Source organism: Engystomops pustulosus, chromosome 3, assembly GCF_040894005.1.
Source record: "Engystomops pustulosus chromosome 3, aEngPut4.maternal, whole genome shotgun sequence".
Taxonomy (NCBI): Eukaryota; Metazoa; Chordata; class Amphibia; order Anura; family Leptodactylidae; genus Engystomops; species Engystomops pustulosus.
In genome coordinates this window covers 169,900,022-169,923,078 of record NC_092413.1, presented here as the reverse complement: position 1 = coordinate 169,923,078, position 23,057 = coordinate 169,900,022, and the positions used below count along the sequence as shown (strand labels likewise).

Below are 23,057 nucleotides of genomic sequence, written 5' to 3'. Positions count from 1 at the left end.
TCAGCATGCCACTGCCAGGTCTTAGGTCTGACTCGAGTATATACAGTAATTGAAGTCCTGTATTGTTGATTAGACCCAATTACAGACAATTCATCTGTTTATGTAAAGAACTATAGGGCTGTAGGTGGAATGTTTTTATGAATGATAAAGATGCTGAAACCTAGTCTGTATATCTACATGACAATAAAAATCACTGTATGGCAGAAGTATATACAAAAAGACATTTTGATGTAAATGACAAGTATGGCAAAATCAAAGTTGTTATTATCTGGCATCAAGTGATTAGCAAGCGAAAATATTGATAATTGGACTACTTCATTGCTAATATAAGAAAACAAAAGTGTTTAAGGGTAAGACATGCAGCACAATTGGAACAAATGAATGGTTAGAGGCCAGGCTGGTACTGACTACTGTAACCTGTGTTGTAGTTCTTGATAAAATACATGTACAGCAGCTTATACTTATTTCCCACCATTATACCTCCATCTATGTAGGTAATGATAGATTTATCCTGTTCTTTTCATATGCAGGTTCAATTTTCGTGCTTTGCGCTGGACCAGAGCCATGATGTTTGCGATTGATGAAGTAAATAAACGTAGAGACATTCTACCGAGAATAACTTTGGGCTACCAGATTTTTGATACGTGCTTCACCATCTCCAAATCTGTTGAAGCCACTTTATCATTCCTTACTGGACAGAATGAAACCCACCCAAACTTCCGCTGCAGTGCAGGAGCACCACTAGCAGCTGTCATTGGAGCTGGAGGATCAGCCTTGTCCATTGCCACAGCCAGAATACTGGGGCTCTATTATTTTCCACAGGTAAATTATACATTTATTTTAGTGTCCATTTTATATTTATTCAAGTTTCTTGGACTTCACTACACAGGAGCCAAGTACTAGAGAGGAGTCTGATGAGGCTGCACAGTGTTCACATGGGACAATGAGACACAGTGGGGCACATTTACTAAGGGTCCGGGGCCGCGAATCCGTCGGGTTTTTCCCGAATATTTCCTCTTTGCACTGTATTTCACGGGATTGTGGCGCACGCGATAGATTTTTGGCGCAATCGCGCCGACTTTCGCGCGACAGAAATCGGGGGGCGTGGCCACCGGACAACCCGAAGGATTTGGAAAAACCGCAGAATTTAAAAAGCCATTTGTGTCGCAAGATCAAGCACTCACATACACCAGAAAAAAGCAGGTGAACTTCGGCGGACCTCGGCGCAGCAGCGACACCTGGTGAATATCGGCGCACGGACCTTAGTGAATCCCAGCAGAACCCGAATCAGCGTTGGAGAACCCACCGCTGGATCGCGACTGGACCGGGTAAGTAAATGTGCCCCAGTGTGCAAAACTTTCCCAGACAGGTTCTCTTTCAGAAGCTCAGAAAACCTAACAAATAATTAAAGTACCAGTAAATCTACCATCATAATCAAACATGATAAACCAGGGCCACTTACTCCTAGATCCAGCCACTGTGACTGTGGTCATCTGCTTATATATGTGATCCATTGCCTACTTCCTTCTAAAATCTTAAAGGTGTTGTCCACTTTACCTCATTTTTTGTCTGCAGGACATTAGGTAATTTACCAATGTAAATTAATAGTTCTGCTCCACTTTCTTGATATGTAAAGTGAAGCCTCCACCACCCACCTTGTGGCAGATGGACTTGCAGATTTATTGACTGTCCAGTTAATTAGTGCAGCTTTAGTTTCTAGATATATCATTTTCTGAATTTAAATTTTAAGATCAAATTTTTTTGTATAACAATTTATCCAAAAGTTTTCACCAATTCTAAGAATTTCTTAAACATTTTCTCATTAACAAATTTATCAATTCAATTTCTAGGTGGGATATGCATCTTCTTGTTCAGTTCTCAGTGACAAGTTTCAGTTCCCCTCTTTTCTCCGTACAATACCTAGTGACCAGGCCCAATCAAAGGGCTTTGCTGAACTTGTCACCTATTTTGGTTGGACCTGGGTTGGAACAATTGCAGCAGATGATGACTATGGGAAATATGGTATCAAAGTTTTTAAAGAAGAGGTAGAAAAAAATGGTGTGTGCATTGCTTTCTCTGAAACTCTGCCAAGGATCTATAACAAGGAGACTATAGATACCATTGTAAAGACAATACGTACGTCATCAGCCAATGTGATTGTCATCTTTTCATCAGACATTGACCTTAGTGCATTAATGGAAGCCTTGGCAGAGACTAATATAACTGGTAAAACCTATATAGCCAGTGAAGCTTGGACAACATCCGCACTCATAGCTAAACCACAATACTTTTCATTTCTTGGAGGAACCATTGGGTTTGCTATTCGTAGAGCAGATATACCAGGCTTTGAGCAGTTTCTTCTTGACATTCACCCAGAACATGGGACAGATGACCTGGTATATGAATTCTGGGAGGAAGCCTTCAATTGTACCTGGCCCACGCAAAGGGCAGCTTTTTATACGAATATAAGCATCGAGGCAATTGTGGCAGGACGGAGAAGAAACATATCTCCTCGCCTCTGTACTGGACAGGAGAAATTTAAAGATATCCTTAATACATACACCGATGTTTCAGAACTCCGCATCACTTATAGTGTTTACAAGTCTATTTACACTATTGCTAACGCTCTCCATGATTTAGACATATGCGTGCCAGGGAAAGGGCCTTTTCCAGGTGGTGCCTGTGCAAATTTGCTTGATTTTGAACCATGGCAAGTAAGTATATACCTTACCTATGAATTGTAATGAACGCAATAAGGATAAAAGCATGTCTCTATACATTAAATGCATGACATACAAGAAGCCTAGGAAAAACAATAGACTCCTATTCCTTTCAGAAAAGACTTGCTATAACCCACATCATGTTACTAGGCTTCTTGTAAGTCATGCATTGATGTAGAAAAAGGCTTTGAAGTAGGATTCAGTCATAGCATGGGCATTGCTAGGGTCATAAAAGATCCAGAGCACAGGTCCCTGTGCACATGTAACAAGTACTAAGTTGTGGCTAGACCCCTACATATATAGACACAAGTGCAGATGAAAAAAGTCAGTACTTATCATGTATAGATACAGATAGCACAGGAGAGGTCCATACCTATTGCACCCAGTGAACTTGGTTTCGCTTCTCCACAATCAATTTGCCTCTAGTAACACAGCATCTCTGATGAGTTTACTGCACAGATATCTTATGCTCTGCACTTTCCCATTGTCACCTAACAATGTTATTCTTAGCTACCCCTAATACAGTGCCCCCCAAATACTGTAATAGAGCTAGACAGAACCCCTCTTGAAATACTAGTACCATACTGTAAAATAACCTCCACCTTGGCCATCACACTGTAAAATACCCTTATTGTGATCCCCACACTGTGCAATACCCCTTGTTCTAGCCACACACAGTGTACTGTCCCAATTGTGGCTCCAATACTTAATTATACACCCCTTATTGTGACACTGACATCTAATAATACCCCTCATATTACTCACCACACTTTATAATGGCACCTTCACACTATATGGTTCCTACATCCATTTATTGTGACCACCCATTCTTAATACTACCCCCTATCTTTTTTTCCCTTTAAGAGGTTGTCCGATTGTGTATAAAATTCTGGGGGCGGGCTGGCGAGGGATTTAAAAAAACCTAACCTGTACTCACCTCCTCCATTGCTCCCGCTGTCCTGCACCACTGTCTCGCTAGCCCCTGCACCTGTTTGTTTACAGGGGCACACAGATGTGTCGCTCCACATATAAATCATGCCTGTGTCTTGAAGAGACAGGCGCGATTTATTTAGCTGGTGGGTGATTTGGGCGTTAACGGGTGCCCGAATCGCCCACTTTAGAGCTGCAAATTTCGCCGCTCTTTAAAGGGATCCGCATTCTGATGCCTGAGGCGAGATTTTCGTCCCGCCTCATGGCAGATGCAGCTCTGGCTGTATCTATGCAGCTTATTTTGATCTGTAGAGATTTGAGCCATAGCCCTTGGACCACAGATGACTTTTAAATTTTCAGTCCAGTTTCAGGAATAGGGAAACATAAAGGCAGGAAAACAGAATTTCAGAGTGTATCAAAGGCATTATAGCAACTAGTCTCCCCCTTCCTGGAAACTAAAAATGAGAGATGGAACCTACTGGGGAGGAAAACTGGCAAACATGTGCAGGGTACATGCAATGGCTAGAAATGGTATTTTTCTGGAAAGCCATCTAATATGACGGAGAAGTATTTCTGCTTCGCCATTCACTCTGTACCTGCATATCACTAGGAACGGTTATATTCCCAGTGGTAAGACCCCCCCCCCCCCACCTATGGGGCACAATGACTGTAAATGTTCTAGGACTAGAATCTTTGTTTTTTGTGATATTTTGAAATAATAATGTCAAAATTTTCCAACAGCTTATGTACTATTTGAAGAATACAAAATTCACAGTTTTTACCAATGAATCCATTAAGTTTGACGAGTCAGGAGATGTAGAAGGAAACTATGACATATTAAATTGGCAATGGCGTAACAATGAAACGTTATCCTTTATAAAAATGGGCCATTATAAATCAAAAACAGGAGGTTTTGACCTTAAAATAGACAACAGTTCAATATTTTGGAACACCCCGAACGGACTGGTAAGTACCATGTGTCTACTTCCGTAGATAACAAAATACATACGTTAGTGCAATATTAAAGATATACAAGGTATAGCTGAGTTATGAAATTGTATGACTTCTGATATTTCTGACGTGTTTACCTATTGTCTTCCCTCCTCTATAGCCTCCAGTATCGGTTTGCAGTAACAGCTGTATTCCAGGCACAAGGAAAGGCATTAGGCAAGGAGAACCAGTGTGCTGCTTCGATTGTATTAACTGTGCAGAAGGAGAAATCACTAACGAAACAGGTCAAATATTTCCTCAAATATATAAATGATGTAATAATATTAAATTATGTGGCACATATACAAGTAAATAAATATGGTAAGGAGACAGATGACAATAGGAATGAGGGCCCTGCTCACAGGAGCTTACAATCTATAAGGAAGAAGAAGTGACACAGGAGGGTGTTTTACAATGTTCCAGCTATTCTCTACAAGACATCAGAATAAATAAAGAGCCCTGCACCAGTGCCATGGTTATAATCCGTTGTTCATGGACTGCAGAGTAACCTGTAAGATAACATCAGATTCTGAGTAATAACATAAACAGGATACTCAGTACAGGCTCTAATCACATAACCTAAAGCAGCGGGGACTAAGGCATTTTGGTGCCCTAAACAGGCGAGCAAAATAGCGCCACCATAAAAATTGATCTGGAGGAAAAAAATAAAGTGCCCCCACAATTAAAAATCATAAGAATGAAAAATAAACAAGGCCAACTGTTAACCCCTTAGCGCTCCGCGCCGTAGCTGTACTGCGCAGCTTCCCACTATTGGCGCTCAGCGCGGTACAGCTACTGCGCGAGCGCATACTATTTTAGAATTGTCACCACGTCGCGAGACGTGGTGACATCGGGCTGAAATTTGGGTGACAGAGGCAGGAGGAGTTCCTGTCTCCGTCACCCGACCAATCAAATCGGTCCCGCCCGCCGATCGCCGTGATTGGCCAGTCAAACCTGACTGGCCAATTACATTGATTTTAGGCTAAAAAACGTGCTTTTAGCACTTTCCTCTTCCTCCAGCGGCACCATTTTGGTTTGGTATCGCTGGAGAGAGGAAAGAGCGTTACTGTGTGCACCAAAATACACTTTTACACTATAAATAGTGTTCTGATCCTTATCTGATCCCTATTGTTCCCTACAAATTCCCATCCCTATCTGTTTTTTCCTGTGTCCTGTGTGTTCCCTGTGTGATCGCCTTGTGTGATCCCACGTGTCTTCCGTTTTTCCCTGTCTGTCCCTTCTGAACCCAAACGCACTTTTCAGTGCTCTGTGTTAGCGTTGTTCTGCACTGGACGCACTTTTCAGTGCGCCGTGTGAATAGCGCTGCACAGAATCTTTAGCAATCTTAGCGGTAGTTAGTTTGTCTTAGGGCAAGCTAGGTGCATTTGTAGCGCCTTTTTGCGCGGTGCACATAGGTTTTTTTTCGGTGCCTGGTAATATTTTTTTCCAGAACGCCGTAGGTGTACCCGTACTTAGCTATTTTTTGTGTGTGCCATCTGTGCGGCTGGTCCGTGTGGCTTGGTGTGCATTATCTTTTTTTTTTGTGTGCTATCTGTGCGGCTTGTCCGTGTAGTTTAGTGCGCATTATTTTTTTTGTGTGCTATCTGTGCGGCTTGTCCGTGTAGTTTGGTGTGCATTACCTTTTTTTTTGTGTGCTATCTGTGCGGCTTGTCCGTGTAGTTTAGTGCGCATTATTTTTTTTGTGTGCTATCTGTGCGGCTTGTCCGTGTAGTTTAGTGCGCATTATTTTTTTTTGTGTGCCATCTGTGCGGCTTGTCCGTGTAGTTTGGTGTGCATTACCTTTTTTTTGTGTGCTATCTGTGCGGCTTGTCCGTGTAGTTTAGTGCGCATTATTTTTTTTGTGTGCTATCTGTGCGGCTTGTCCGTGTAGTTTAGTGCGCATTATTTTTTGTGTGCCATCTGTGCGGCTGGTCCGTGTGGCTTGGTGTGCATTATCTTTTTTTTTTGTGTGCTATCTGTGCGGCTTGTCCGTGTAGTTTAGTGCACATTATTTTTTGTGTGTGCCATCTGTGCGGCTTGTCCGTGTAGTTTGGTGCGCATTATCTTTTTTTTTTTTTGTGTGCTATCTGTGCGGCTTGTCCGTGTAGTTTAGTGCACATTATCTTTTTTTTTTTTTGTGTGCCATCTGTGCGGCTTGTCCGTGTAGTTTGGTGTTCATTTTTTTTTTTTTGTGTGCCTGCTAGACGGTTTATCCGTGTAGTTTGGTGCACATTATCTAATTTTTCTTGTTCTCTATTTTTTTTTGTGTGCAATGTCTCAGAAGACGTACACCGTGTTGGAGGCATATAACATGCTTGCCTCTGACACCGAGTCAGCTAGTGGGGATGATGGTCCCTTTTACCTATCATCATCCTCCTGCTCATCTTCCAGTGACCTGGAAGGACCCCCAAGAAGGCGCCGTAGGGTTCCAGGGACTTCTGCAATTGAAGTGCCTGGGACTTCTGCAGGAGAAGTGCCTGGGACTTCTGCAGGAGAAGTGCCTGGGACTTCTGCAGGAGAAGTGCCTGGGACTTCTGCAGGAGAAGTTTCTGGGACTTCTGCAGGAGAAGCGTCTGGGGCTTCCACTGACCCCACATGGGTAGCCCCAGATAATTATACCCCTCAGGTCCCTGACTTTTTGGGCCATCCTGGCATTAACTTTGACACGACAGGGCTCAGAGCTGTAGACTTTTTAAAGTTTTTTTTTGATGAGGAGCTGCTAAATATTATTATATTTCAGACAAATCTCTACGCTGCACAACATATTGCCCAAAACCCCACATCCTTTTATGCACAACCCTACAGGTGGACCCCTGTCACTGCAGCAGAGATGTACAAGTATTGGGGCATAATACTCCTTATGGGGATAGTAAAGAAGCCTTCAATCAGGGACTACTGGAGCACAGATATACTGTACCACAACCCCATGTTCCGCATGGCAATGAGCAGGATGCGCTTTGAAGCCATCCATAAGTTTTTGCACTACACTGACAACACACAGTGCCCACCCAGAGGTGACCCCAGTTATGATCGGTTATTTAAGGTCAGGCCCATATTAGATCATTTTAGTGCCAAGTTTGCCCAGGCATATACTCCCGCCAAACATGTGAGCATAGACGAGTCCCTGGTACAATTCAAAGGGAGACTTCAATTCCGCCAGTACCTGCCCAATAAGAGGGCAAGATATGGTGTGAAAATGTATAAGCTGTGCGAAAGTTCATCAGGGTACACATACAAGTTCAGGGTATATGAAGGGAAGGACTCCACTATAGTGCCCCCAGAATGCCCCCCCTTCCTGGGTGTTACAGGGAAGATAGTGTGGGATTTAGTGCACCCACTGCTGGACCAGGGCTACCACCTCTACCTGGACAATTTCTACACCAGCACCACCCTGTTCAAGTGCCCTTTCCAAAATGGGTTCACTACTTGGGAGTTTCTATTGTACTGGTACCTCGGGGGTACCCCCCATTACCAATCTAGTGAAAACGAAGCTTGAAAACCTAAATTGTGCTTCTTTCTTCCTGACCCCTGCCGTGTGCCCAGCCTGTAAATTATTGGCACATGTGTGGTATTGCCGTACTCAGGACAACCCCCAGAATGATTTTTGAGGTGTTTGTCTAAAGTGGCATGGGTTGGGCACAGTATATGAGGCACAAAAATGACTTTTTTGAGATAAAAACACAATTTTTACTCTGCACCATTTACTTTGCATTCAATTTGACCAGCGTGTTGGGGGTTAAAATGATCATACAAGCCTACATACATTCTTTGAGGGGTGCCCTTTCCAATATGGGTTCACTACTTGGGAGTTTCTATTGTACTGGTACCTCGGGGGTACCCCCCATTACCAATCTAGTGAAAACGAAGCTTGAAAACCTAAATTGTGCTTCTTTCTTCCTGACCCCTGCCGTGTGCCCAGCCTGTAAATTATTGGCACATGTGTGGTATTGCCGTACTCGGGACAACCCGCAGAATGATTTTTGGGGTGTTTGTCTGAAGTGGCATGGGTTGGGCACAGTATATGAGGCACTAAAATGACATTTTTGAGATAAAAACACAATTTTTACTCTGCACCATTTACTTTGCATTAAATTTTGACCAGCGTGTCGGGGGTTAAAATGCTCACCACAATGACCGATAAATTCTTTGAGGGGTCTAGTTTCCGTAATGGTATCATTTATTGGGGGTTTCTATTGCACTGGCACCTCACGGGCCCTGCCAACATGACATGGCACTCCAAATCCAAACGTGTGAAAACGGAGATGGAAAATCAAAATTTCACTCCTTCCGTTCTCATCACTTCTGTGTGCCCAGCCTGTAAATTATTGGCACATGTGTGGTATTGCCGTACTCGGGACAACCCGCAGAATGATTTTTGGGGTGTTTTTCTGAAGTGGCATGGGTTGGGCACAGTATATGAGGCACTAAAATGACATTTTTGAGATAAAAACGCAATTTTTACTCTGCACCATTTACTTTGCATTCAATTTTGACCAGCGTGTCGGGGATTAAAATGCTCACCACAACCACCGATAAATTCTTTGAGGGGTCTAGTTTCCGTAATGGTATCATTTATTGGGGGTTTCTATTGCACTGGCACCTCACGGGCCCTGCCAACATGACATGGCACTCCAAATCCAAACGTGTGAAAACGGAGCTGGAAAATCAAAATTTCACTCCTTCCATTCTCATCCCTTCTGTGTGCCCAGCCTGTAAATTATTGGCACATGTGTGGTATTGCCGTACTCGGGACAACCCGCAGAATGATTTTTGGGGTGTTTGTCTGAAGTGGCATGGGTTGGGCACAGTATATGAGGCACTAAAATGACATTTTTGAGATAAAAACGCAATTTTTACTCTGCACCATTTACTTTGCATTCAATTTTGACCAGCGTGTCGGGGGTTAAAATGCTCACCACAACCACCGATAAATTCTTTGAGGGGTCTAGTTTCCGTAATGGTATCATTTATTGGGGGTTTCTATTGCACTGGCACCTCACGGGCCCTGCCAACATGACATGGCACTCCAAATCCAAACGTGTGAAAACGGAGCTGGAAAATCAAAATTTCACTCCTTCCATTCTCATCCCTTCTGTGTGCCCAGCCTGTAAATTATTGGCACATGTGTGGTATTGCCGTACTCGGGACAACCCGCAGAATGATTTTTGGGGTGTTTGTCTGAAGTGGCATGGGTTGGGCACAGTATATGAGGCACTAAAATGACATTTTTGAGATAAAAACGCAATTTTCACTCTGCACCATTTATTTTGCATTCAATTTTGACCAGCGTGTCGGGGGTTAAAATGCTCACCACAACCACCGATAAATTCTTTGAGCGGTCTAGTTTCCGTAATGGTATCATTTATTGGGGGTTTCTATTGCACTGGCACCTCACGGGCCCTGCCAACATGACATGGCACTCCAAATCCAAACGTGTGAAAACGGAGCTGGAAAATCAAAATTTCACTCCTTCCATTCTCATCCCTTCTGTGTGCCCAGCCTGTAAATTATTGGCACATGTGTGGTATTGCCGTACTCGGGACAACCCGCAGAATGATTTTTGGGGTGTTTGTCTGAAGTGGCATGGGTTGGGCACAGTATATGAGGCACTAAAATGACATTTTTGAGATAAAAACGCAATTTTTACTCTGCACCATTTACTTTGCATTCAATTTTGACCAGCGTGTCGGGGGTTAAAATGCTCACCACAACCACCGATAAATTCTTTGAGGGGTCTAGTTTCCGAAATGGTGACATTTTGGGGGGTTTTCTATTGTACTTTTACTTCAGGGGCTCTTCAATTACACTGTGGCACCACAAAATATTTGCAGCCAAATTGGCTTTCCAAATTCCCAGTATCGCTAACTCTGTTCTGGACAACGCTGTGCGGGGAAACAGCAGCTGACATCCACATGTCTGGTATCGCCGTACTCGGAAGAAGCAGGGCAAGAAATTAGGAATATATATTTACCTCAAATTCCTTCTGAATGTATCCATTTTAGGGCTAAATTGGAAAGATTGAAATCCAAAATTGAAATTTCAAAATTTCCACTCCATTTTCATATGCTTCCGGAAAAATAATTAAAGGGTTAACAGACTTCTTAAATGCTGATTTGAATAGGTTGAGATGTTAGGTTCATAAAATGGTGTTACTTGTGGGGGTATATAGTACATAAGCCTTTATACGGCACTTCCAAACTGAATTGATCACCAAAAAGTTCGCATTTTTCAAATTTCAAGAAAATCTGAGAAGTTGCTACTAAAACTTCAAACCTTCTCACATCCATAAAAAAAATGGAAACTTAAAACAAATAATGGATATAAAAAGAAGACCAATGGCAAAAGGTTTCTATCACAAAAAATTTGTGGTATCACTTTTTGTCTAAAAAGTATAACATTTGAAACTTTGAAAATAGTCATTTTTTTCAAATTTTTCCTAAATTTTTGAATTTTTCCCCCCCAAAAAAGGAACGGATCACCGAAATGACACTACTAACATAAACTACAATGTCTCACGAGAAAACAGTCTCAAAATCACAGAGATATCTTAAAGCGTTGAAAAGTTATTACCACAGGAAGAGACACTGGTCAAATTTCAAAAAAAGTTGCGAGCCTTAACCTGCAAACAGGCTGCGTCCTTAAGGGGTTAAGGGATCATCTACAATAAGGCCTACCAGCAGTAAATATAGCGAGAATAGAAAAATATGTCCCTTCCATGAAAATATCTGAAATGTAAATACCACAAATATAGATATACATATGCAACATATATAGCACATATGTAAATATATATATTTGCAATGAATGTAGCAAACACTATATTTACCAAAAATTAATATCCTGCACACATAATTATATAGGAGTAAATAACCACAAATAAATATATATATATAACAAGAAAAAGCGATGCAAAAAATATGGCAAAAATATACTTTATTTAATCAAATACAACGAATAACACACACTAAGAGATACAAAGAGTCTAAAATCACTTAAAAGGTGCTACCATGAGTGTTGTATATAAGGAGTAAAAGAACCTGAGTAAGTGCGAGGCAAAGCAGACGGGGGAAGAGGGTGAGCCGGCTGTGGGAAATTGATCACCCCTGAGGAAGTCACGAGGACGTGACGTAACGCGTGGGGTTCCTTTCCCACAGCCGGCTCACCCTCTTCCCCCATCTGTTTTGCCTCGCACCCACTCAGATTCTTTTACTCCTTATATACACTCATTTGATTGAGGTAACACAACTTCAGTACTATTACTTGTCTTAAGCTCTGGTTGTTTTATTTTTGCAGAACTGGGGGTTCACTTAGGGAGGGTGTTTGTCCGCCTGTGGCTTACCCCTGGGTCTGGGACCCTGTTCCCTGACCCTTTTGGGGACAGTTGTGCTCATGGTAGCACCTTTTAAGTGATTTTAGACTCTTTGTATCTCTTAGTGTGTGTTATTCATTGTGTTTAAATAAAGTAGATTATTTGCCATATTTTTTTATATATTGGTTGCTATTGGATGCATCTTTGGCTCTAATGACCAGTTTTGTATTGCTGTGCCGGCCCTCAATTTATGGTTGTATGACAAATAAATATATATCAGCATTAAGTATACTGAACATCTGGGCTGCACTTGGACACAGGCATCACTTTCAGTTGCCACGGATTCCTTCTACGTCTGTATTGGCCTTCTCCATCGTGGTCTGCTTCCCGTAGTCTCCTCATTGTTGCCAATCCTCCTCCGTCAGGTAGAGAACACCATGGAAACTTCTCTCGGCCATGACTTATCACTGCAGACTTTGCCACCCGGGTGACTGCGGCCTCTGGAGAACTTCTCCACACTCTGTCCCTAAAAAAAAGGTGTCAGTATATGTCCCCTATATAACAGCTATGTGCTCCTCAAAATTACCAAAATGTTCCCTCTGCATATACAGAAAATACACTGTGACCCTCAATTTATCATAATATATACAATCATATTGTTTCCACCTAAATTCATTCATATTTAAAGGGGTGTTCCCAATTTAGCAAATAAATGTTATTGTTTGTGTGATGAAAAGTTATAAAATTTTTCAATATACTTTCTGTATCAATTCTTCTGCCCATGGTCACACAGGTGCAAGGCTCATTATATCACACGGCTCTGATAATACTAACAGTGTACCGGTGTGACAATGGTGCAAATGAGCATTGACGCTTCTGAGAGAATGACAGCAAGCAGAGATCTAGAAAACCATGAAGAATTGATACAGAAAGTATATTGGAATATTTTTATCATTTTTCATCATACAAACAATAACATTAATTTGCTGAAATGGGAATATCCTTTTAACAACAGCAAATTCTAATTCATTTAGATAGCACAGCACTCACAGTATGTATGCAGTCCCCACACATGCCCCGAGTATTTATTCCCTACACATGCCCCAAGTATTTATTTATTCCCCACACTTGCCCCCAGTATATATGCAGTCCCCACACATACCCCCCAGTATATATGTAGTTTCTATACATGCCCCCAGTATATATGTAGCCCTGCACATGCCCCCTAGTATATAAGCAGTCCAAGCACATTCACCCCAGTATAGAAGCATTCCCCACACTTGCCCCCCAGTATATAAGCAGTCCCCACACCTGCCCCCAGTATATAAGCAGTCCCCACACATGCCTCCAGTATATATGTAGTCCCCACAATAAATTATTGGTTCCCCTACATGCCCCCACAATATGGGCGATATGAGAGGGGGCCCACAATATTTGGTGTATGAGCGGGGCCCACAATATGGGCCCCACACTATATGAGACACACCACACTATGAGCAGGAGATGAGAGGGACCACAATATGAAGAGTAGATGAGAGGGACCACAATATGAGGAGTACATAGGAGGTCACATTATGAGGAGAAGATGAGGGGCCACAATATGAGGGGGAGATGAGGGGCAACACTATTAGGGGGAGATAAGAGCGGCCACAATATGAAGAGGAGATGAGAGGGGCCACAATATGAGGAGGAGATGAGGGGCAACACTATTAGGGGGAGATAAGAGGGGCCACAATATGAGGAGGAGATGAGAGGGGCCACAATATGAGGAGGAGATGAGCGGTCACAATATGAGGAGGAGATGAGAGGGGCCACAATATGAGCAGGCAGAAGCACTGATTTATTTTAATATATTCTACCTAATGCCGGACCTTACATCCATGGTCACAAGATTGTGTTACATTTTAGGGGCATCTGGAGAATCTCCTCCCTGAATGCAGACATGTTTAGACCTAAATGCTTGCGCTGCATAAGTAGCAACATGCTACTACTTGCCATGCATTTCTGTCTAAACACTTCTAAACACTTTTCCAGATGCGGCTGAAATGCATTTTCACAACACAATTGAATCTCATCTTGTGCACATGGTCTTAGCCTGCATTCACATTACAGACACAATCCACAGCACAGACACAAAAAAGACTACAAACGAATAACACAAAAAGCGAGGTTGGGGGATCTGAGTCACAACAAAGATAGCATATACAGTACAAAATCAGAGTCCAAAGGAATAGTCAAAGGTACAATTGCCAAAATCAATAACAGAATAACAATAGAATAACAAAAGCACAGGCAGTATACAATGCTGAGATATAATAATATAACCAACAGGGTATAATGGAACTTGGAAGGTATATAAAGCAAAGACTAATAAAAATGAACACCACCTAAACTACCATCCGTGGACACAATTGTACAAGGGTACAAACAATCAGCAGGGGTGGCAGATCTTGACAATTTTCATTAAAAGTAGCAAGGTCATTATCAATGGTAGCAAGCACATTATTAGAGGACAAGATTTTTTGGGGGGGAACTCTCAGAGGTGTTGGTCTGAGCATTATTTTGCATAGCCTCATCAACAAAATTGGTGCCTGCCCAGGCTTATTTTTAGCATTAAACATGATTGGCAAACGAAACTTAGGATCAGGTACAAAGGATACCTTGGCCTCCATTACTACCACTCAGACACTGTAGATTTTCTGGCGATGACCTGCGTTTGGTAGCCAGCATGGTCTGGCTCAGCATAAATGGACCCCAAGGATCAAAAAAATGTATCCAGAGATGACCATTCCTCTTCTCCAGGAGGAAATGTCAGGGCCAAGGCCTGGGGGTCTCCCTGCAACACAGAGATAATTACTTTTACCATCTGAGCTTAAGTCGCAATAGGATTTATTCCAAAATATAACAGAAACCACTCCTGGAAAGTTTCAAATTTCTCTTAGTGTCAGGTGAAACAATCCTGTAGTAACATCATTACCTTTTGCTGAGTAGCAGCAAGAGGTACAGCAGCAGCTTTGTCCTGACCGTGAGAGAGACAATGGACTTAGTCAGATAAATCAGATACCAGATACGTCTGCGGGCATTGATTGTGGCTGTTAACCTGTAAAGTGGCGCAGTTAACCTGACCCTGACAAATAACCGGATCGGGTTTTTCTGCCGTGTTTCCCGAATTTTTCCGATTTGCGCCGAATTTCCCCCGGGATTTTGGTGCACGCAATCGGATTGTGGTGCATTGGCACGGCTTTCACATAACAGAAATCGGGGACGTAGCCGTCGGAAAACCAGATGGATTTGGAAAAAACGCGGAATTTTTAAAAAAAATTGTGTCGCAAGATTATCACTTACATACACTGAAACGAAGCAGGTGAACTCCGGCGAACCTCGGCGGACCTCGGCGCTGCAGCGACATCTGGTGGACATCAGGCGCAGTACCTTAGTGAATCACCGGAAGACCCGAATCCTTGTCGGAGAACGCGCCGCTGGATCGCGTCAGGACCGGGTAAATGTACCCCAATGTGTCTGCTTAGAGAGTAATCCTAGGGAGTAATAGGAGCTAAAACAACAATAAAACTAAAGCACAGTAAGGAGTAAAATTATCTTTATTGTGTAAACATTACTAGGGGATTGAGATATGAGAATTTTCTTTGGTGGGAAAACACCTTTAAGGGCGTTGTCCAATTATATTTCTTATAGTTATCCACATGATTGCTGATGGTCCAACAAATATGAAAAAAAGGACTACAAGTCTATGATTGTCTTTGCATTTGCTTCTACAGGGCTGCAGGCCCTGTGCATAGAGGATAAATTAGTTTCATGAGACAACCCTTTAAGGCCTTCAGCTCTCGAAGTACCATTTGGCATGTGCCAAATATCTACATAAATATATTCAGATATAACACTATCAAGATAATAAGACGTTTTATAAAATGTAATGAGAATTACGAGTGCATAACATTATCTTAATATCTCATTAGAGATATGATCTTAATATCTAACCATGGACTTTGAGACGCCACTGTATATAATGTTGGTAATAAAAGCTACAAAATAAATGAAAGGTTAGTGGGTGTATGGTCCAAATATAGTTTCAAATGTAAACCTTTAACCTGTTCTACTTGCTGTTTTACAGATGCTAGAGAATGTATACAATGTCCACCAGACTTCTGGTCTAACGCACATAGGAATGAGTGTGTGCTAAAAGAAGTGGAGTTCCTTGCTACCGATGAAGCTTTGGGGATAACACTGATATTTCTTGCTGTGTTTGGTGCTTCCTTGGTCATCGCCTTTACAGTTATCTACATTATGTATAGAGAAACCGCCCTGGTCAAGGCAAATGACCGCAGCTTGAGTTTTCTTATTCAAGTCTCGCTGGTTTGTACTTTCATGACATCAATTCTTTTTGTTGGGAAGCCTGAGGCATGGTCATGTATGGCAAGACAAACTACACTCGCTTTAGGGTTCTCTTTGTGTCTTTCCTGTATACTTGGTAAAACCATTGTTCTCATGTTAGCAAAAAGAGCTGCCAAATTGAAAAAGGCAGAAAAAACTAGTAGTATAAACTTCACCCCAATGTATCAGAAAATTGTTGCGGTCACTGGCTTAGTAATCGAAGTTGGGATATGTACAGCTTACCTAATTCTGACACCTCCTTGGGTTTACAAAAACATGGAGTCCCAAAATATCAAGATAATTCTTGAGTGCAATGAAGGTTCCATTGAATTCTTGTGCTCCATGTTTGGTTTTGACGTCTTCCTAGCTATACTGTGCTTTATAACTGCATTTGTAGCTCGAAAACTGCCAGACAATTTCAACGAGGCCAAATTTATCACCTTTGGCATGTTGGTCTTCTTCATTGTTTGGATATCGTTTGTTCCAGCTTACTTGAGCACAAGAGGGAAATTCAAAGTAGCTGTTGAAATTTTTGCAATTTTGGCCTCAAGTTTTGGTTTGCTTGGTTGTATTTATGTCCCTAAAGGATATATCATTCTAATAAAACCAGAAAGAAATACTGAAGAAATTGTTGGTGGCAAAGCTGCCACTAATGACAAAAGTGCCCCAGCAACCTCAGCCTCTATTACTAGTGAGATTAATAACACCACAGTATCCACAGTTGTTCTCGATGATTAATGTCTTTGTAGTTTTATTGAAGGTCATGTCTTGGTGTTAAGGATACATAGATATTATGTGCAATGGAAAGCGAGACACTTTTTTCTTTGCGAAAAATGGAACTGGATCCAAAACATGGGATCCAATTCCGACTCTGGCAGAAGAAAAAAAGTGAACGATAACCCTATCACATACTCATGTTCAAACTGATCTAACACATATAGGAGAAATGCAATAAAAAAATCTACTTTCATTTTTTAAAGATAAAGCGTAAATATATATATTTTAAAGAAAAAAAACAAACTACATATAAAAATGTCAAGCACATATGTCAGACACATAGTATGTATAGCAAATATAAGAGATCAGTCATATTACAAAATATGAACGGCGCTCATCATTTTATTACCCAATATGATGAACTATAGAGTGATGGACAGATTTTTCTTGTTTATTTCTGATGTTAGAATGAAGTTGATAAATTTTAGTTGCACATTAATTTCTTCAAGGCAAACAAAGACTCAGTAGTAGTATGTAAGGCATGGAAAAGTTGAGGCTTTTTGTTTCTTTTGTAGTCTTCCAGAGGAATTGATGCATGGTTTTTTTATAAATTCAGTTGTTAACAACGCAAGGACATGGCTGATGACATAAAGGAACAACCAGGGCATTTGTGCTGGGACAAAAATTAGGTTTTTTTGCTGTATGATTGACCCATATGATAGGATTGATGGGTGTTTCCGGTTTGGGTGCACTTCCAATTGGATTGAGCTGCACCCTGCACTAAGCAGAGAAACAAGATGTTCATATGGCTTCATTATCTGTGTTATCCCAGGGGCCAGATGCATCTAGATTAAGAGAATCTAAGGGGTCCCAAGTTTTGGAGCCAAATGAACTTTTATTGATGACCTATTCCATGGACAGGACATCAACAAATTAAAGACATAAACTTTTTAGGTATATAGGGGAACAACTTGGCCAACTACCACAAAGATCACAGGTGGACAAAGTGGCAATTAAGTCCATAGTTCATCTTGGCAAAATATTTATCTGCTTCTAATTTCAACTGCCAAGTGACTGGTTTCAGCACAGCGAAATCAATAGCTATAAAACAGATTTTTGCAGTCCTTGTTGCTGATGAAAGAGCATATTACTTGACAAAATATGTAAATGTCCTAAAGGCAGAGGGCAGAAAAGCAAAGAGACTCCACAGAAAAGGAAAGCGTGGGGGAATCAGGGCTGTGTCTGGGGTATGGTATTAGTTTATGGGGTCTTATTCTCTATTTGTTTTGCAAAGATTACATTTTATTAGTTTTCACTTGGAGAAGACATTGCAGGATTATAGTGGAGCATGCACAATTCTCATGTGAAAAACAAAAACAACTGATGACACTCCCACTAATAGTCATATAGTACTAGGATAGCACTAGGATAGACGTTTTTCAAAAATAAAAAGTTTCTGGCACTCATTGGCACCTGGAGCAGGTCTAACTAACAACTCGGCATTAGATTTTGCCTTGGCAATATGATATTTCAACAAAGTGTGAATCCTGCATCCACGATTAGGGGTGTAATTGTGCAGGTGTTTTTGACTTCACTTTTGTAACCCATTCAGTTGTTTGAGCCAATTTCCTCCTCGCCACAACTTTCTATAAAAATATTTTATGACCTAGAAAGAAGGAAAGAGAAATGATGAACTGTGTAAGTGTAATAAATTTAATGTAAAAAGGAAAGTGGTTGTGATTGATTTTAACGATAAGGTAAAATAAAGTACAAAATTTTGGTATCATTTTACTTTTGCAATTCCTTTTAGTCTACTGTAGCATATACAGGCGCATGCTCAGGGGAAAGGATGTAAGGGAACACAATTCTATCCAATTAAATAAGCAATAATGTTATTTTGCTGTGAGAAGGCATCTAGCTCCTGAGGCAGGTTACTCCACAGATCCACAGTTCTTACAGTAAAATTTTTTCTCCAGACAGAGACATATTCCTAATGTAGCTTAACCAATACTGATCAAAGGGACAAAATTAAGGGGTATTCTCATCTGAGCATTCACATTCAATTTAATTCATCTGCCATATATATACATTTCTTCAATAAGAAGTTATTAAAATGTACTTGTGTGATAATAATTTCCCAAAAATGTAGTCATATGGTCCTTTAGAAACAAGACTGTGTCCTTGGATACAGCCACCAATGCTGGAGTGATTTTACAAAGAAACAAAAAGTTTTTTTTATATGAAATGTCAAAGAGTTACTGCATATAACATAGCCATCCTGTGGTAATGATCGCTTAATCTAGGAGGTCAGACTGGGCTCAATAGAGGATGTCTGGCCGCGAAGTGTGAGGGTGGTCGTATTCGAGGAAGCTATCTTGTTTCTAAGAGACAACATGGAAACATTTATGAGAAATTATCTTCCCATCTTCATTGGAATTGTCACTACGCATGTCTGAAAAAATGCCCTGAAATGTCACATGATGTGCTGGATGCCTTCCTCCGTAATGGAGTAACTACATGGTGTGCTCAGCCCATTTTCCTGAAGTTCACGCTGGATTATATGGACTTTCACACTTGGGTCATTATGTTTTTCCCAAAATGCTTGTAACAACAATTGATATATATTTTTGATAAAGAAAAATTGCTAAATAACAAATAACAGCGTAGTGAGGGTTTCATTTGTACTTTAAAAATTATCTTCATACAGGAACATTTTCTTGAATAACATCCAATTGAAAAAATTTTTACATATGGCCAATGAATTAATTAAAAGTGAATACCCTGATGGGCACAAACATTTTTTAAATATACAACATCTACAACAATATACAAGATCTTGTTGGTTTTAGATTCAGATTGAGACATTACATGCTGTTGTTTAATCTTTAATCTACAAGAACACTTAGGGATTTAATCACACAAGGGATTCTCCTAGGACATGTGTTGCATGCAGATTATTATTCCCCAGGTACATAACCTGAAATTTAACTACATTAAAACAAATTGGTCAAATAGTTAATCTGCATGAAAATGTAAATTAATCCCAAATTCTTAATCATTGATAAGCAAGTTAAATTATAGATAGCCCAGCACTGAACCTTAGAGTTTAACATTTATAAGTGAAGATCATTCTGAGAAGGACCACAACTATCTGGATATGACCTTTGACTCGTTTGTGCCTGCTGAACCAACAAAATTTTTTTTTTCATCAAGTGCCTCTGAGGGATAGGGTCTACTGTCTTTGCAATGTACAAGAACACTATGGGGCTCATTTACTAAGGGTCTGAATCGTGCACTTTCAATGGGCTTCCTGACGATTTCTGATTTGCCCTGAATTGCCCCATGATTTGGCGCACGTGATCGGATTTTGGCGCATCCACGTCGGCTTTCAGGGGACGTGGTCGTTGGACAACCGGATGGATTCGGAAAAAACGCTGAATTTAAAAAATTTTAAAAAATTAAGAATTTAAAAAATAATTTGTGTCGCAAGGTCAGCACTCACATGCACCGAGGAGAAGAAGGTGAACTCCGGCGGACCTCGGTGCAGCAGCGACACCTGGTGGACATCGGGCGCACGGACCTTAGTGAATCCCGGCAGACCCGAATCCTCGTTGGAGAACGCGCCACTGGATCGTGACTGGACCAGGTAAGTAAATGAGCCCCTATGTCTACAGCAGCTCCTCTGTCCAGGAATCAGCTCACCTAACATCTGGGTTAGTCTGACAGCTTCTGCTCCTGTTAAAACCATGCTGAAATCACTCAAAATATTATTTGCAATCCATAATCCTGTACATAGTCTCTTAAGTACCTTTCGAAAATATTTCCCATAATGGAAGTTAAGTTCATTAAGCTGTTTCTGCCTGGGGAGGATCTAGATTGTGCTAATCACTTGGTCAAGTATCCGTAATTATGGAATAAATAAAAATTATAATCAGGGACATAGAAAAAACAGAACTAATTATTTTACAGCAAATAGGGAAAAATCCATTTTGTTCAGGAGTCTTGTCCACACTTATTTTATGGTCTTGGATTGTAGCTACGTCCAACCAATCAGGTATTTTACTAGATGGATAACTGGCACTACCTACACTATTCTGCTGTATCCCTAAACTATTGACAGAAGAGTTATGTTAGAAGTAGAAGATAACTTTATCGTTTATGTTATAAGTAATTAAGCTAGACATAACATGGTTCAGCCCACTCTACTGTTTTAGACGGGACCAGAAATACATCAAATGTGCATGCAAGTCTCCTGATTATAGATATTGGGGATGCCAAGGTATCTAGCTGCAGCTTTCTCAGTTATCACCCCCAAACCAACAGCTATGTAAAGTGTAATGTTTAACAAATTAGATACTCAGTGTGACTCCACAGCTGCACACAGCAGTATTAACCAGCAACAAAGAAAGCAGGAAGAGTGGGGCTGCAATATGAGGGGGAGCTGCTAGGAGGCACAATATCAGAATATGCTGTTGAAAGGGCACAATATGAGGGGAAAGCTGGGGAAGCTTAGTATAAGGGAGGCGTCTGAGAGGTAGCAATAACAGTAGGAGCTGGGAGCACAACATACGGGGGAGATGATGAGGGGGGGTACAATATTAGATGGTTGCTGGCTACTCTCAATATGAGGGGGGCTTCTGAGAAGCAACAATACTAGGGGGAGTTGGAGGAACAATATGAGGGGGAGATGCTGAGGGGTTGCAATATGAAGGGAGCTGCCGTGTGGAATAATATGAGGGAGGTTGCATATAAGAGGTAGCTGGGGCACAGTATTAGGGGGAACTGCTGATGAGGCACAATATGAGGGGAATCTTCTGAGTGGCACAATATAAGTGGGAGCTGCTGGAGAGGCACAGTATAAAGGGGCCACAATATTAGAGGGAGCGGGGGGTGGGGTACAATTTCAGACGACCACAAAATTAGGTGGGAGTTGGGGCATAAAGGCAGAGTTTGAGAGGGCAACAATGTGACAAAGATCTTGGGGGGGCAAGGTGAGGTGGAAATAGGGGGCCACTAGAGGGATAATTATACTGTGTGGTATTTATTATGTTGGGTATTATTTCTATTATCTTACTGTCTAATAAAGACTAATTTATTCTGAAATAGTACTGCTCTATTTTTGTCTCTAGAATGAATGAGCTTACTTATGTTGGCAACACGAGTGGGGGAGAGGTATAACAAATTAATATAAAATAAATATATGTATTCCTTAATGTATATGCTTATCATATGTGGTTGTTTTTATTGGTCAAACAGCTACTCATCACACAAGAAAGTTGTAGCGTCTATCCTCTATAAAATGCCAAGACCCAGCATTTATACTGCAGTTTGTAAGCATCTACTCTTTGTGTACCAGTGGGAAAAACCACCAGTGTGACCAATCCCTTAGAGACAATAATATCAGGCTTCTGAAATAACATGTTGGGTGCCACCAGGCCATGGAACACCACACCATGGAAATAACAGAATATTTGCTTAACAGAAGCAGATTAAGGCACACATTTTATAGGTAGGAAACCAATTTATAAGTTATAAAAATAAATCATAAGTTATAAGTTATCAAAATGAAATCACATTTAAAGGAAACCTACCATCAGGAATCAACTTATTAAGTGGTGGTAGGTTCCCTTTCATAGTATCATAGTATCATAGTATATAAGGCTGGAAAAAGACACAAGTCCATCAAGTCCAACCTTTAACAATTAAATAAATGTTTTATCCCCATAACCTGTGATATTTTTGCTCTGCAGAAAGGCATCCAGGCCTCTCTTGAACATGTACATAGAATCCGCCATGACAACCTCCTGCGGCAGAGAGTTCCATAGTCTCACTGCTCTTACAGTAAAGAACCTTTGTCTATGTTGATGGTAGAATCGCCTCTCCTCTAGGCTTAGAGGATGCCCCCTTGTCCTGGTCACAGGCCTAGGTATAAAAAGATCTTTGGAGAGATCCTTGTACTGTCCGTTCAGGTATTTGTACATTGTAATGAGGTCTCCCCTCAG

The 23,057-nt window shown here is 41.1% G+C and overlaps 1 protein-coding gene across 1 annotated transcript in view; it reads left to right on the top strand.

The window, feature by feature from the left end:
* Positions 1–17,234, top strand: part of LOC140120613 (vomeronasal type-2 receptor 1-like) — a 33,549-nt gene extending 16,315 nt beyond the window's left edge. The window contains exons 2-6 of the mRNA XM_072139581.1: positions 531–822; positions 1,851–2,714; positions 4,392–4,616; positions 4,762–4,885; positions 16,079–17,234. Of these exons, the coding sequence (XP_071995682.1) occupies positions 531–822; positions 1,851–2,714; positions 4,392–4,616; positions 4,762–4,885; positions 16,079–17,076 (2,503 nt within the window). The 3' untranslated portion in view covers positions 17,077–17,234. The remainder of the gene's footprint in view (positions 1–530; positions 823–1,850; positions 2,715–4,391; positions 4,617–4,761; positions 4,886–16,078) is intronic.
* The last annotated feature ends 5,823 nt before the right edge of the window (positions 17,235–23,057 follow it).